Consider the following 15866-nt stretch of genomic DNA (forward strand, 5'->3'; position numbering starts at 1 on the left):
GAGGTTTTTTATAAAATTATTCCTCCACAAAATCTGACAAATTAACTTTAGAATTTCATCAAAATTATGCGGTCAAAATATATGTTTTAGTTACCCTCTTATTTCCGACAATCACGAGCCGTACTATTTAACCGAACTCGCATGCCACTCACGTGACCTGAAATTTGAATTTCCACTGGACCGCCTTCTCAGATTCAAAGCTCATTTACAAAATTATTAAAATTAAAATTTTGAATCCCTCGATCTTTTAATAGGCAGCCGCTATTTTCTCTTTCTCGCCCCTCTCTGCATTTCAAATTCACAATACAGTCTCCCTCACCAGTCACCCCTCACCCCCGCAGGTAATTTACTGTCGGATAAAAAATATATATTGCCGGAATATTTCGCGATTCCGTTTTGTTCGAAATGTTGGTTACCATTTTTTATTTTTAATATTATAAACTAGGATATTAGGTAATTTGATTTTTCTATTAATTAGGTATTTTTGATTGGCCGGAAATCAAGGACGATTGGTGAAAACCGGAGATGGATTCAGAGGCAAAGGATTCGTCCCAATGTGTTAGAGTTGCCGTCAACATTCGGCCTCTGATCACTTCTGAGCTTTTGAATGGATGTACAGATTGCATCACCGTGGTTCCGGGTGAACCTCAGGTATTTTATAATAAAAATATTTTTTACAGTGTCATTTTAATCTTCTAAGTATGCTAACTTTTCTGGTAGTTGTGTTTGATAAAATTATTTTCTATCCAAACCAGGTTCAGATAGGATCACATGCATTTACTTATGATTATGTGTATGGTAATGGAGCTGCACCTTCTAGTAAAATATTTGATGATTGTGTGGCACCTCTGGTTGATGCACTATTCCATGGCTACAATGCCACAGTTCTTGCTTATGGCCAGGTTAGATTAGTGTTACATCATAGTATATTATCTAACTGTTAGTTATATTAAATGTTATATTAATCGAATTTATATGCTGATAATAGACTGGGTCTGGAAAGACTTATACAATGGGGACTAATTACAATGGTGATGAAAGTAGCTTTGGAATTATACCTAAAGTAATGGAAAATATTTTTAATAGAGTTCAGGCGGAGAAAGCTTCCACAGAATTCTTGATCCGAGTCTCATTTATTGAGGTAAGATATAAGAGATACTAAATGCTTTAATTGTTTCAGATAATTTATGTGTTGCTCTTGTAGTTGCTGAAATATGATATTCCACTGTATTGATAGATTTTCAAGGAGGAGGTATTTGACTTACTTGATTCATATTCGCCTAATTTGAACAAAGCTGATGCATCGTCTGTGGCTAAGCCCCTTGTTCCGGCAAGGGCTCCTATCCAAATCAGAGAAACAGTGAATGGAGGCATAACACTAGCTGGCGTGACTGAGGCAGAAGTTAGGACAAAAGAAGAGATGGCATCTTATATATCTCATGGTTCACTATCCCGTGCTACTGGAAGTACCAACATGAATAGTCAATCAAGGTATGTTTTTTTTTTCAATTATTTTTTCATTTATATTTGACATTAGCAATCAATCTTGTCATGCATAAAACTCATTACAACATTTTACAGTCGTTCGCATGCTATCTTTACCGTTACAATGGAACAAAAGAAAATAAATTTTGGACACAGCAGAGCAACAGTGGATGATATTGGTGATGATATATTATGCGCTAAACTCCATTTAGTGGACCTTGCCGGTTCAGAACGTGCTAAACGGACTGGTGCTGATGGCTTGCGTTTGAAAGAAGGTATTTGTAATGCTTATGATATAAAAAATTTATCAGGTTGAACATTTCCTTTATATGATGCATTGGACTAATGATGGAACGATAAATATCACCATTGATGTTTTTAAAACTCTATTCGTTCAAAAGATAAGAAAAGAAGTTCTTTTCATTTCTTATTTAACTAAATAATACTATGTTATTTGGGGTTTAGGCATCCATATCAATAAGGGATTACTATCTCTTGGTAATGTGATAAGTGCTTTGGGTGATGAGAAGAAGCGAAAAGGAGGTCATATTCCATATCGTGATAGCAAGTTGACACGCTTGTTACAGGTATGAAAATTTATTTGTTTTCTTTAATTTCATCACAAATATTCTCGTTCAAATATTTGTTAGCATTATACTATTTTCAAATTTGATAAAGAGACTTAAATTTACTGTTTTGAATTTATTTTTGTAGAAATTACCGTTTTGAAGTTTTATTCTTGTAGAAAAAAATTTAATCTGATATTGAAATATGAAATTTTAGGATTCTCTTGGAGGAAACAGCAAAACAGTAATGATTGGTATGTAATTTACAAGTGTTGAAGATTATGAATTATTTTTATTTATATGAAGTTTTTTATTTTATTAATTTGATTTGACATGTTCAACTATAGCTTGCGTTAGTCCTGCGGACACGAATGCTGAGGAGACTTTAAACACTTTAAAGTATGCAAACCGAGCTCGTAACATTCAGAATAAAGCAGTCGTAAGTACTATTAATTGACATATTCACCATTTTTAAATGTCATGCTTCTCTTTTTAATGCCCTAGTTTATTTTGTGATGTTAGATCAACCGTGATCCAATGGCAGCTCAAATGCAAAGGATGCGTAGCCAAATTGAGCAGTTGCAGGCTGAGCTTCTATTTTATCGTGGGGATTCTAGTTCACCTTATGATGATCTTCAGGTATATTAGCTTATTGCAAGTTTTTCTCTGTGTCTATTCTTCAGACTTTGCTTTCTTAGGCAACTCTTTTTGCAGATTTTGAAACACAAATTATCATTACTCGAAACGAGCAACAGTGAGTTACAACGTGAGCTTCAAGAACGCAGAGTAACTTGTGAGCATTTAAAACAATGTGCTTTGGAAGCTCAGGTTTTTTCTTTTTCATGTGTTTTAGTTTTATGAAATTTTTACACATTTGTTTTTAGTACTGAGTCATCTACAAAATACATTTAATATTTTAGGTTGAAAAGGACAAATTGGTAATGCAAATTGAATCAGCTCGGAATGGGAAATCATGGGATGAAATTGAATGTAGTTCAACCAAGGTTAGTGAGTCAATTGCTATTCTTTGTGTTGTCATAGCTACCTTATTAAAAAAGTGACACATGATTCAGTCATTTTCCTTATCAGGACTTTGATTTGTTGAAAACTTACGTGTCAAAAATTCAAGAGTTAGAAGCAGAATTGTTGCGTGTGAAGAACTCATACAGCTCCAAACGTCGTCGAACTGTTGATTGTGTTGAACTTGATGATGACAGATTCCACTCAAGGAATGTACTATTCCCATGTTTAAATGAGTTTTCTTCTGATTGTGATAACAAAGCCGTGGACATTTCTGGTAAGATATAGGTTGGTTTGATGGTTTAAGATTATTTTGTTGAACATCTGCATTCTTTTGCCTTTTGTACTTAAAGTTGGCTGAAGTCTATTGGTTTCTCTTTCACAGAGTGGGAAAAATTCTCCATACAAATTTTTGTGCTCACATCATTGCTGTGTTTAAGATATTATACATTCAGAAGCACATTTTTGCCTGCATCTTTTATAGCATTGCATTATTAATTTTGGCATTCCAATTTCAATTCAAAGAGCTAACTGTACAAATATACAGATATTAAGTTCTTTAAAAAAATATGCAGATGAGATTGAAGATGAAGAGGAGCTAGAACATTCTTCTCTACAAGAAAAATTTGACAAAGAGCTCAAAGAGTTGGATAGAAAACTTGAACAGAAGGAGGTAAATGTTGTTCAAGTTAATTGTTTTTGGTAGATTTTATCTTTGCTACCTACTTTTCACAGGTTGCTTCAAACATGAAGGCTTACCAGATAATTTTCTTGATGAAGTAGTTTTTGCCATTTCTTGGTTTGCTCTCCAAGATAAAGGCATAACAATTTCTTAGATGGATAAGAATAATATCCTGGAGTTCTCAAAATGCACATATAATTCTTCCAAAAATTCTTAAAGGTTTCTTATAATGTGTAAGAGTATGAGTACCTCTTCCTTTTGACATAATTAAGTACATCCTGGCATTATGATTTTCCCATCTCCCACATGATTCTATTTCTCTTATTCTCCATAGTTTAATTTCTACCTCTTCCTTTTGACATAATTAAGTACATCCTGGCATTATGATTTTCCCATCTCCCACATGATTCTATTTCTCTTAATCTCCATAGTTTAATTGCTGTCTATTCATTTTTCATTGATGTCTTGAAGGCTGAAATGAAGCGATTTGCTAGTTCTGATACTTCAATTCTTAAACAACATTATGAGAAGAAAGTCCTAGAGCTTGAGCATGAAAAGAGGACTTTGCAGGTCAATTCTCATTCTATAAAGCTTATATTTATTTTCAATTTAAAAGCTGTACTAGAAGCAATTTATATTATTGTTATCACATTGCAGAAAGAGATTGAGGAACTGAGGCACAGTCTTGCAAATATATCATCTACTTCTGACGAGGGTGCTAGCAAATTGAAGGAAGAATACCTTCAGAAGTTGAATGTCCTTGAGGCACAGGTATATATTGAATTGCCTTGCTTTTTTAACTCCATTTGTAGTTTCTGAATTGTTTTTTCTCCTTTGCAGGTTTCAGGGTTGAAGAAAAAACAAGATGCTCAAACTCAACTCTTGAGGCAGAAACAAAAAAGTGATGAGGCAGCAAAACGGCTACAGGATGAGATTCAAAAAATCAAGTCTCAGAAGGTTCCCTTTTACATGAAAGGAGTTTTCTATATGATACATGAATATTATTTTTTGCTCATAGTATCAACAAAATTTGTGTATTTTAGGTTCAATTGCAACATAAGATTAAACAAGAGTCTGAGCAATTCAGGTTATGGAAGGCATCACGAGAAAAGGAAGTTCTTCAGGTTGTGAAGAAAAATGACTATGGTGTTTCATGTGTTAATACTTACATGAAAATACTACTTGCTATAGTTATTGGATGAGTTAAATAAACTTAATTGAGATGATGTTATAATTGCTGAATGTCTGTATTTTTGGAGTATTATATGTATTGTATACAAGGGCAAAAATGACAATAATGAACTTGCTAAAATCAAACATTTTATATGGCTCATTTTGTTTTGAAGCCGATTGCTTTTATCTTTCAAAATTTTTATAAAGCATGTATTACATTGTCAATCTGAATGTATATGGTCATTGGTAAGATAGCTAGACCACGTATATCTTGGAAATTAGGAAAATTATTTTGAAAAAGTAGTTTTCAATCTTGAGAAAAGTCATAATTATTAACAGAAATGTATTATGGTTAGATGAATGTATATTTGATCTTGACACAACTTTTAGATGTTGTTCTTCAAGCAACTAAAGTTGATCCTTGTCAAAACTGTTGGACAGAGGAATTACATCTGTTTTTTTTTTCTATATTGGTCATGTTGCTTATCATTATTGTAAAATCTTTTGTTTGTCAATTACCAGCTTAAGAAAGAAGGAAGGAGGAACGAGTATGAGATGCATAAGCTATTAGCTTTAAACCAAAGACAGAAAATGGTAAACTGATACCCACTTAATTGTTAGGAGGGTATCTTCTTTCCTAATTTAATAGTTTTGTTAAATTTCAGGTTTTGCAAAGAAAGACAGAAGAGGCTTCAATGGCTACTAAGAGACTTAAAGAGCTTTTGGAATCTCGGAAAGCTTCCTTACGTGAAAATACCAGTTTAGAATTTACAGCATCATGATTTTTTTTTTTGTTTTTTTTTTTGGCAATTAATCAGAAGGTTTTCTTCTATGCAGGTGCTGGAAATGGGAATGGTCCAGGAATTCAGGTAAGTAAATAGTTTGTTCTAAGTTGTATATTGATGAGTCGTTTGTTTCTATGCTCTAGCAAGTGATCTTTCATATTAACACAATTTTTCTATGAGAAGGCTCTAATGCAAACAGTTGAGCATGAGCTTGAAGTCACAGTGCGGGTACATGAAGTACGTTCTGAATATGAGCGCCAAATGGAAGAGTGAGTCCATATATATGATTTTTATAGAAGAATGCTTGTGCAATACTATACAGCTATAAACTCAGACTTTCAGCCTTGTAGCATCAGTTTAAATTTATGCAACTGTGGCTTTAATTTATCTCTTAGTGTGTATCGGCCTTGTTCTTAAATGGGATTCATTTTTGCATGTATTTAAGTAAATTAATTCAAATTCTTTTTGGTATTGTAGGAGGGCAAGGATGGCCAATGAGATTGCAAAGTTAAAGGAAGAGTCACAAGTGCTAAAGCTAACTAATTTTAGGTAGAGATTGAGGTTGCACTATCTTTTAACATTATTAAAAGGATATCTGTAATGAAATGTCTTTGATTACTGTAAAAATGCAGTGAAAGCTCAGATACAATGTCTCCTGGTGCAAGAAATTCGAGAATATTTGCACTTGAAAACATGCTTGCAACTTCTTCTGGTATCCTAGTTTCTATGGCATCACAATTGTCAGAAGCAGAAGAGCGTGAGCGAAGCTTTGGTGGTCGGGGACGTTGGAACCAAATTCGATCTCTTGTTGATGCAAAAAATATTATGAATTATCTTTTCAATTTAGCATTTTCTTCCAGGTATTAAATAGAAGTCAACATTTTCATATAAAATTTTCTTGAGCTCTTGTAACTCTTACAAGATAATTGATTTGTCATGAGACAATCAATTATTGCAAATATTAATATTTGTGTGCTCTTTTCGCCAAGCAAAAAATATTAGCTGTAACTTAAATGTCCATATATTCTTATCTAATCAAAATATATTGCCTGACGAGCTAACTATTCTTAATGTTTGTATTTTTGTTGTTTTATGCTATTGAGATCAACTTTGTCAAAGTTAAATAAGTGGGTTTTGTTATTTACATTTTATTTTAGGTGTTTGTTGCGAGATAAGGAAGTCGATTGTAGAGAAAGAGAGTCTGAAATAAGAGATCTTAAAGAAAAAGTAGTGAAACTCAATAGCTTTGACAAACAAATTGAAACACAGAAGGCAAAACTGATCCATCAGTTGAATTTGCAGGTTAGCGTATTTCACTTCTAGTACGGTATTGTACTGGTTCCCATTTTCCAATAATACTGGAGGTGCTTTTAACTTCTTAATTCAACTTTCTTCTGTCCCTGTAACAGAATTTAACAATAGAAAAGTTGTCTCTAAAACCAGAAGCCTCGGATAACTATAACCGAGGACATAAGTACGATTTGCGCAAGCTGGTAGATGTCAACTTCTTATCTCCTTGATGTTTTTTCTCATAGTAATAACTGATTGGTTTTATTATAAATTTCTTTCTTATATGTCTGTTTATGATTCAGGGATATCGGAGCTCATTAATATTTTCGGAGGATATGAACACATCTGATTCAGAAAATTCAGATGTAGATAGAGATGACGAATGGGTAATGTCTAGTAAACGGCCGATTAAGAAAAGAAGTTCTAAAGACGGAGGTTGTTCAAGTGTTGGGTTCAATCAGTTAGGAGTTGGTGTCTCAGAAAAATTGAAATTAGACTATTCAGGTGAAGAAGTTGTTGCTGAGATACAGAACAATGAATCCGGTCTATGTTGCACGTGTAGCAAGAACTCGTCATGCAAAACAAATAAATGTCAGTGCCGAGCATCTGGGGGCATTTGTAGTTCATCATGTGGTTGTGCAGCCGTTAAGTGCTCTAACAGAGAAGCTGTTATTACCAAAGAGCATAACTTGCCACAACTGGATATGGCTAACAGTGAAGAGAGTGGTCCAGGGACTGATGGTACTGAAAAGAATCAAATTCTTGCCTCACAGGGAGCAATGCTACTTCAAAGTGCACTTACTGAAACGCCTGCTGAGACAAATAAGGACGGTGTGTTAAGGAGGAAACCTCTATCTGACATTGGAAACACACTGGTAAGTTTCCTTTCATGGATCCTTCTTGTCATCACCAAACAACCAAATAAGTTGATTTCTTTTTTCTATTTCGTGTGTTTGGTATTTAGTTTCCTTCAACTTTGCCTTTTAACAACTGGTTTTTGCAATTTCCAAAAGGCTAAGTCCAATGCACCAAAGCCCAATCAGAGAAAGAAATGGCGGAAATCTGTTATTCAGCTTGTTCCTGTTGCCCCAACTTCCACGCAGCCAGAAAACAACACTACCGAGGTCACACAAAAGTCAGATACAAGTGAGGCAGACGTTCCCTTGAAGTTACCAAGGGCAATGCATTCAGCTGCATCAAATGGCAGCAACCTTTTGAGGGATAGAAATGCTGATCAATCAGATGAATTGGCTAACAAGGAAACTACAATTCTCGCCTCAAGCAGCCCTACTCGGCCTAAAAAAGCCTCAGATGAGAAAGAGAATTGCAGCCGTTAACTTAAGTCATACAAAGTTGATAGATTTGTGGGATCTAACATGATTACTTGGAGCCTTGGTGTCGTATTTGATTGTGTAGATTATGAAATTGTTTACTGTTCTTGCAGTTGAAGAACAGACCATTACTGGTGCCTTGAGCTCCAATACACAGAAGCTGCTTTGAGGTTTACTAATGAAGTTCCTGGGAGCAGTTCTTTCTCCTAGTTTGGAATATCTCTTCTTCCAATGTGTGTGTGTGTGATAATTCATACTGCAGTGGGACAAGGAGAAAACTCCCGGGGCTTGGGCGCACGATGGACTGACCGAGGGAACATGTGATATTTTTATAAATTCACCACAGTTTGTTCAATGGGTTCAATTGATAATGAATTGATAAATGAGCTCGTGGGTCCAATTAATAAAGAATTTGTTGCAAATTTTTTTTAAATTTTTTATGTAACCTAGTAAAACCCTGTTGTTTAACTACATGATTCGAATGGTTCAATCAAATTCAAAATAATTTAATTCTAAAAACAGTTTTCAAATAAATCAAAACTGTTTTGGTTAATATATTACGGTTTGATGGATAAAACTGATCAGTCTGGTTTTTTAAATCATGAGTCTATGTCAACTACATCTAAATTTTGGTTTTTAAAAATTTGTGCTTTTATTTCAAAACTGAACATAAATTTTGGTTAGTAAGGCTGATGCATATAAGAAACACAAGTTAGAAGCAAAGACACTGAACTGAATGACATAAATTCTAGGTGAGTTTTAGCTGTAGATTTTTCCTGAAATTAGGACAGCTCCTTGTTCACAGTATAATGTAGTCACCATGCTTGAAAATCAAATTTATTCTTCTGCACTTCTTTCAAGTGCCTGTTGGAGGGTAATCAAGCTGACGAGTGAAGGATTCAGAGTCATGAGACCTTAAAGAAGTAGCTAGACTGAGTAGTTTATTGAGCCAAATAGCTACACCTAAGGGAGAAGCAGTTTCAGGTTGGTTCATTTAGTTCTTCTGTTATATCTTGATATTGAGAAACAGTATGCTTCTATCTGGAGCTTGTATAGCACGAATCATATTAAGATTTATGGATATAAGTTTATCCCATATGAATATATTTGAAATTGAACTTAATTGTTCAATTTCTGGAGAAACTAGTCTCGCCTGAAAAGTTACATTTGTTTTGAAAGCAGACCAGCCTTTATTAATAGAAATTCAAAGTTCCCAAACTACAAAATTTCCTTGGTGGGCAAATTCTACTAACCATAATAAAGGTGAAGCAAATTACTTGTCAATGGAACAAGAACAAACTCATATCCCACTGCTTACAGAACTTTCAAAATAAGTTTTCAGTCTCCACACCAGCATTTCAATCCCAGTTGCTCATTCAAGATCTTTATAAGACAGGCAACTACTCAATCGTAATATCGGCAAATTTGCACTGGTGTGGCCTGCCACATCACCATCCTTGGAAAGAGACTCACATCCTGGCAAAGTCTTGGACCTCAAAAAATCATCTGTGTCACGATTAAGAACTATGGCCTACTTGGTTGATTTCAAGTTTGCTAACCCAGTAGTCGAGTTGATCAGCAACACATGATGATCCTGTGGAACCATATGAGCTGAATTTCTTTACAGCATTTTCTACCCCGAGATATTGATACACATCCTTATCAAACACTGGACTTATGCTTCTCAGCTCATCAAGACTTAGTTCCCGAAGCTGGCAGTTCTTTGATACACACAAAGCCACTGCCCTTCCCACTATATCATGCGAAGTTCTAAAAGGTATTTGCTGCATAATGGATTTAAAGAACAGAGTCAACGAAAATGTCTGTGATATCAGGAAAAAGCACAAGTAATTTGAAGATTAATACATGTGATGCAAGGAGCAATCTAAGATCAATTTGGCATAAAAGTGCATAGGTCTTGTTGTACTGCAAATAATAAACTAGCGTGTAGGATTAAACAGATAGATTTTAAATTCCTTCCAAACCACAACCCAGAATGAGCATGAGCAGAACATTTGATATTGGCAAAATATAAGTTCTTTTGGTAGGTGAAGAATAAAGGTTTAAGAATGAGGACTTGCCTTATTCACAAGATAATCAGCGAGTGTGGTGGCATCAAGATGACCAGCTGGTAAAGCCTTCTGTATTCTCTCCTGATTGAAGGTGATGTTCTGTGCAAACTCTGCAGAAACTTGAAGCATCCCAATAATAGTCTTAACACTGTCAAATGTAGGTTCCTTGTCTTCCTGTTTTCAAAAGGAAAGCTCTTTTAAGCAATAAGGAATATAGATGATTAAGAGAAGGGAAACTAAACTATGTAGTTCATAGAAACTGAATTAACATAGAGCTTAAACACCTCTAAGCACTGACGGATGGGTTAAATCACGATGTTGTGACTTTAAGATTCAAGACATAAAGGCTGAAACAGTCATGATCATATATAATATAATATAATATAATATATATAGATATAGATATAGAGGTGCCATTATCATTACAATTGCCAAAAAGGGAAAAGTGTCGTTGGTAAATGATTAAATAAACCAATTACCTGCAAATCACGATTATAAGCAAGGGGAAGTCCTTTGCACAGAGTGAGAAGTGTAACCAAGTCTCCAATGACTCTGGCAGACTTTCCTCGGACAAGTTCCATAGGATCTGGATTCTTCTTCTGAGGCATTATACTGCTTCCAGTGGAAACAGAGTCACTTGGTGTGATAAATCCAAACTCCTCTGAAGCCCACAATACCCATTCTTCCCCAAGCCGAGAAAGATGAATAGCTGTTATTGAATTAGCAGACAGAAACTCCAATACAAAATCACGATCTGACACTGCATCAATACTGCAAAATAAAACAAGGCATAACCAAACATTAATCTAAAAGTTGTTAGCCTGGTCCATAATGATGAAGGAAGAGATATTAATTAATGTATTATATATGCAATAAAGTTAATCCTCAACTTAACTCAACAGAAGATTCCATATATCAAATTCCAACCACTTTAATAGAGCATTTTTGGTGATTTAAATATAAGAAGACAACCTAAGTTTAAAATTGGACAATCAGAAGTTGTTATCAAAAGCCTAGACAAACAAAGTGGTGAATAAAAATAGACAAATGATATAATCTTATACAGTGTCCTAAAATATACTAGTGAGAGAAAGATCATAAAGTTCCAAATATAAGTTTATATTTGTAGTTAATATAAAAAATTTTGCCTCTTAACCGTAACTGTCACCTTTGATATTTCAAAAGGTCAAATTGAAGGGCAGTTTCAGGGCATACCTGTTCCTCATGGGAGCAGTGAATTTCAAATCATTTGAGGTCATAAACCTATCAATAGGCAGTCCGGTGCCAGCCAATGCACAAGCACCAAGCGGGCAGAAATTCAACCTAGCTCTGCAATCTAGCAAACGACCAGCATCACGTTCAAGCTACAAGATAACATCAATTGTCATAGTTAGCATTGTGCCAGCTCAAATTAAAGAACAAGCAAAACAGATTTGTAAATTTATCTTGAGATTTGCAAATACTCAAGTAAACCATCACAATTAGTATGACCATCACATGTATCATCAGCTATAAACCACAAGTCTATCAATAAAGAAAGCAGTAAAAGCCTAACCATTCCCTAATTATCAAAAACCAAAGTAAATATATCCACTGAAGTACATACATACATAAAGGTCAGTCTAAGTTGTAACCACACCTAGGCTCAAGGCTCATGGCCCAAGGCCCAAAAAAAAAAAAAGATTTTAATCCTATAATATCTTCTTCTTGCCCATCCAAAAAGATATAGGAACATTACATCACAATCTAGAACAGGGAACAAAAGTACCAATCTGAACCTGCTCAACATATGCCAAGAGAAGATGCTGCAATAAAACAGGTTGTGCCCTCTGCAAATGAGTATAACCAGGAATGATAAGACCTTTGTTGTTCAATGCCAACTTCACCAATGCAATTTGAAGTCGCTTTATGCTTCCCAAAATTGTATCAATGGCATCACGACACCATAGGCGGAAATCCGTCAACACTTGATCATTTCGGCTGCGAGCAGTGTGAAGCTTTTTTGCAGGTTCACCAATCATATCAGTGAGGGCTGCTTCAATATTCATGTGCACATCCTCCCTGTCAGTCCTCCACACGAACTCACCAGCTATGATTTGTTTCTCAATCTCATCAAGACCTTGCAGAATCTTATCCCTATCATTTTCACTGATCAGCCCCTACAAAAAAATTTAACAAAAAAGTATTCATCTCACTGATTAGAAAAATACTTTTAAAAGTGAAAAAAAAAAGAACAAAAAACAAATAGCTTCATATGATAATAATCTTGTAAGGTATCAATAGCATAAAAACTGCACCGTCTATTTCCTATCAACGATTCTGGTTGTATAATAATGTACAAAACTCATAAAATTAAATGCATTTTGTAGTTCCTCCTCTGAATGCTAAGATCAGAAAAAAAAAAAAAAGTTAAAAGCTTCTCACAGCATGTTTTCTTTAATCTTCACAAAATGAAATAATTCAGCTTAGGTCAAGAACACATATATGATTTAACACAATTGACCACATTAATCGCCCCCATCTAGTCTAAACCCACATAAAAAATTAAAAAATTTCTTCACTTTCGCCCTTAATTTCTCCAAAGTTTCTCGTCAACCAATCAACTGACATTCCAAAACTTAGAAACAAGAATTATATTGGGAAAAAAAAAAAAAACCTGGTTAGCGAGCATGGATGCATGGGCTTTACTCCCCATAATGTCATGCTTATACAAAACTTTGTCAAAAGAGATAGACTCAGTGAACATCTCAACAGCATCTGTTACACTCTCTTCAAATCTTCCACCCCATAACTTGGCCTCCTTTGACGCACTCATATTACACAATACAAGCTTAGGTTTCGGCTTGCTTCTGTTTATAAAAGCGAATGAGACTCTTCCTTTAAGCTTAGTTTGGTTAAATAAATCAACTGATGGTGAAGGCAAGAGTCGGCTTCGTGAAGAAGCAGCGACAAGAGACTCCATCCACGCACTGGAGACGGCCAAAAAGAAAGCAAATGTCTTTTATATCATCACAATCCACCGCACAGGGTTTTAGTAGGCCGTCTTGGTGAGTTTCCTCACAAAGCAGTGCAGTTCCACTAAATGAAAATTAACATGTGGGTTGGATCGAGGAAGATCTGGACTTTACAGGCCCGACTGTGAAGCATCTGTATCCTTCACATTGAATTTATATGGGCTTCAATCTAAACTCCATAAAAATACTCGTCATAGAAGGGGAAAAGAGTTATGCAATGCAATCCATTGCTCTCAAGGCAAAGGAGGGCGGAGGGCTGATCCGAACTGAAATGGCTCAAGTTCGATGGATGGTTCGGCGAAGATTAGTTTGACTCAAATTTGAATTGAATTCGAGTTAAATGTTTTAATTTATTTTTAAAATCAAGTTTAACTTAAGTTATAAAGAGTTTCATCGATTCGTTTTGAGCGTGACTCAATTTGAATTATATTAAAAATTACTAAAATAATATTATTCTGATTATTATTAAACAAAATAACATATTTTTATCAGTTAATCAAGAATCTAAGTAATAAACCCAAACCATAACTTCAAATTAAACTCAATTCGAATTTGAATCACTTTTAATTTTGATTCAATAAATTCAAACTAAATTATTTTTTATTCAAATCAAACTTGAATAAAAAAATATTCAAATTTAATTCAGTTTATATCCACCTGAGACAGTGCAAGCCACTGCGTGATATAGTTGACTCCAATTTAAGACATAGTTTAGATGCATGCACTTCCTCTTACCTGTTTTTACAAGGCATTTTCTTCTATATTCTTATACATTTCACCACATTCATCACACATTTTAAATGTTTTCTCTGTAACTCCATTTATAGAAAATGTTGCGTGCCCGTTTACACTTTATATTATATAAATCAATAAAATGGTGTATACATTTTTTAAATATATAAATAAATATTTATATTTATATATATTATTATATAATTAAATTAAAGATAAAATAATATTCAATTATATGATAATATATAAATATGTATCTATTTGTATTTTCAAATTAGATGTTTCTCTATAGGCCAAAAGATTATTTTTCATCCAAATTTTAATGCAAAGATAAATATACACTCCCAGAAGATCAAAAATCTGAACACCTATTTATAAACTAACTTCTGTTAAAATTTTTTGTTAGAGACATTTTACCACTAAACTCTAAAAATTTATATCCCTCTGACCTTCTAACCGTAGAAGCATCATTAAACGAAAATGAATCATCTGTGTCTCTTCATCGGATAAAAACGGTTCATCTTCATCCAACAATGCTTCCACAGTTGAAAAGCCAACGGTGGGAGAAGGTCGTGGTGGAAAGGCCGACTAATGGTGGGAACTTTCTTTGGTCACCAAACAAAGAAGAAAAAACTTAAGGAGAATAGTAAATTTTTCAAAATTTAATTGTAGAAACAATTATTATTTTTTCAAATTAAACACGAAAAATAATTTTTTAGGATTTAATGATAAAATAATAATTTTATCTTTATTTATAATAAAAAATTAATTCATAAATAAATATTTAAATTTTTTATTTTTTATAAATATATATGTATCTTTATATTAAAACTTAGATTAAAAAATAGTTCTTTGGCCTTCACTGTATAAATAAACATGGATGATATTGGGTTGGGCTTGATATGGCGTTTACGTGTGGTTAATTGGGTAACAGGTGTCAGAACCAGATTGGTTTTTATTAGGCGGATGAATAAGAGTCTTCCCAACTTCCCACATTCTGTGGGTGATCAAGTTAATTAATGTTCTGCAAATAAGCTTATTGATGGGTTTGATGCTTCAAATTTTGTTGGCCATCCATTTGTCATTGGACAACAACGACCCTCACTTTACGATTATAATAATTAAATAAGATTAAGAACAAGCGGCTTCAACTTGCAAGCCCCCAATTATTGAAGCCTAATTTTATGCTTTGGCAATCAAATTATTACAAATAGAGTTCCGTATAAAGCACATTTTTTTAAAACCCAAAATCAAATAGCTTAACGAAAAATATATATTTAAAAAGCTAACACATTTTTATTTCATAAAATTTATAAAAATGAAAAAAAAGATTATCGACAAAAGATGAACTTAAGATAAATGGTCATAGTTTGAGGAAGAGAATGTGGTGATAGAGATGAAATGAGATCAATTATAGTTTGACAAAGAGAAAATAGTGATGGATATAAAATCAAGATCATAACACAAATCGACAATAATGATGAAATGTTAGTGAATTGACGAAATAGTGGTGGTGAAAGTTAAAAGAGATTCGAGATCGACAGAACTGATAAAAGGATAGGTACGAGTTGTGAATATCAATGAGCTGATGAAGAAATATTAGTGGCAAAGGCGAAAAGAGATTGAAGATTGTTTGAGAAGGAGTCATTTCGTGTTTTTAATTTTTTTTTTTTTTGGTTTTGATTGAATGAAAAATGAGATGGTTTAATATGCTAT

At 33.9% G+C, this 15866-nt stretch overlaps 2 protein-coding genes across 2 annotated transcripts; one reads left to right on the top strand and one right to left on the bottom strand.

Moving 5' to 3' along the window:
- Positions 1–258: 258 nt before the first annotated feature.
- LOC123203122 (kinesin-like protein KIN-4C) lies at positions 259–8765 on the top strand. The gene is made up of 28 exons (XM_044619305.1): positions 259–341; positions 479–651; positions 756–902; positions 989–1141; positions 1238–1491; positions 1582–1760; positions 1951–2072; positions 2269–2305; positions 2399–2490; positions 2574–2690; positions 2766–2879; positions 2972–3055; positions 3141–3348; positions 3647–3744; positions 4225–4323; positions 4411–4524; positions 4594–4710; positions 4797–4877; positions 5449–5520; positions 5592–5685; positions 5764–5795; positions 5895–5980; positions 6189–6260; positions 6344–6571; positions 6869–7013; positions 7121–7204; positions 7304–7876; positions 8015–8765. Exons 2-28 carry the CDS (start codon positions 526–528, stop codon positions 8336–8338), a joined length of 3852 nt encoding a protein of 1283 aa, XP_044475240.1. The 5' UTR covers positions 259–341; positions 479–525; the 3' UTR covers positions 8339–8765.
- Positions 8766–9498: 733 nt separating this feature from the next.
- LOC123203644 (argininosuccinate lyase, chloroplastic) lies at positions 9499–13442 on the bottom strand. The gene is made up of 6 exons (XM_044620088.1): positions 13061–13442; positions 12183–12563; positions 11620–11768; positions 10884–11175; positions 10414–10578; positions 9499–10116 (listed from the first exon to the last, which is right to left on the bottom strand). Exons 1-6 carry the CDS (start codon positions 13364–13366, stop codon positions 9850–9852), a joined length of 1560 nt encoding a protein of 519 aa, XP_044476023.1. The 5' UTR covers positions 13367–13442; the 3' UTR covers positions 9499–9849.
- Between the last annotated feature and the right edge of the window lie 2424 nt (positions 13443–15866).

The sequence above is a fragment of the Mangifera indica genome, chromosome 19 (assembly GCF_011075055.1).
Source record: "Mangifera indica cultivar Alphonso chromosome 19, CATAS_Mindica_2.1, whole genome shotgun sequence".
NCBI classification, from domain to species: Eukaryota; Viridiplantae; Streptophyta; class Magnoliopsida; order Sapindales; family Anacardiaceae; genus Mangifera; species Mangifera indica.

Coding starts and splice junctions, on each gene's coding strand:
- LOC123203122 (XM_044619305.1), top strand. CDS start 526: ATGGATTCAGAGGCAAAGGATTCGTCCCAATGTGTTAGAGTTGCCGTC. Junction 2,073..2,268: donor AGTTGACACGCTTGTTACAG/GTATGAAAATTT, acceptor ATGAAATTTTAG/GATTCTCTTGGAGGAAACAG. Junction 5,796..5,894: donor GGAATGGTCCAGGAATTCAG/GTAAGTAAATAG, acceptor TTCTATGAGAAG/GCTCTAATGCAAACAGTTGA.
- LOC123203644 (XM_044620088.1), bottom strand. CDS start 13,366: ATGGAGTCTCTTGTCGCTGCTTCTTCACGAAGCCGACTCTTGCCTTCA. Junction 11,769..12,182: donor TCTTGGCATATGTTGAGCAG/GTTCAGATTGGT, acceptor GTTATCTTGTAG/CTTGAACGTGATGCTGGTCG. Junction 11,176..11,619: donor ACTGCTCCCATGAGGAACAG/GTATGCCCTGAA, acceptor TTTATTTTGCAG/TATTGATGCAGTGTCAGATC.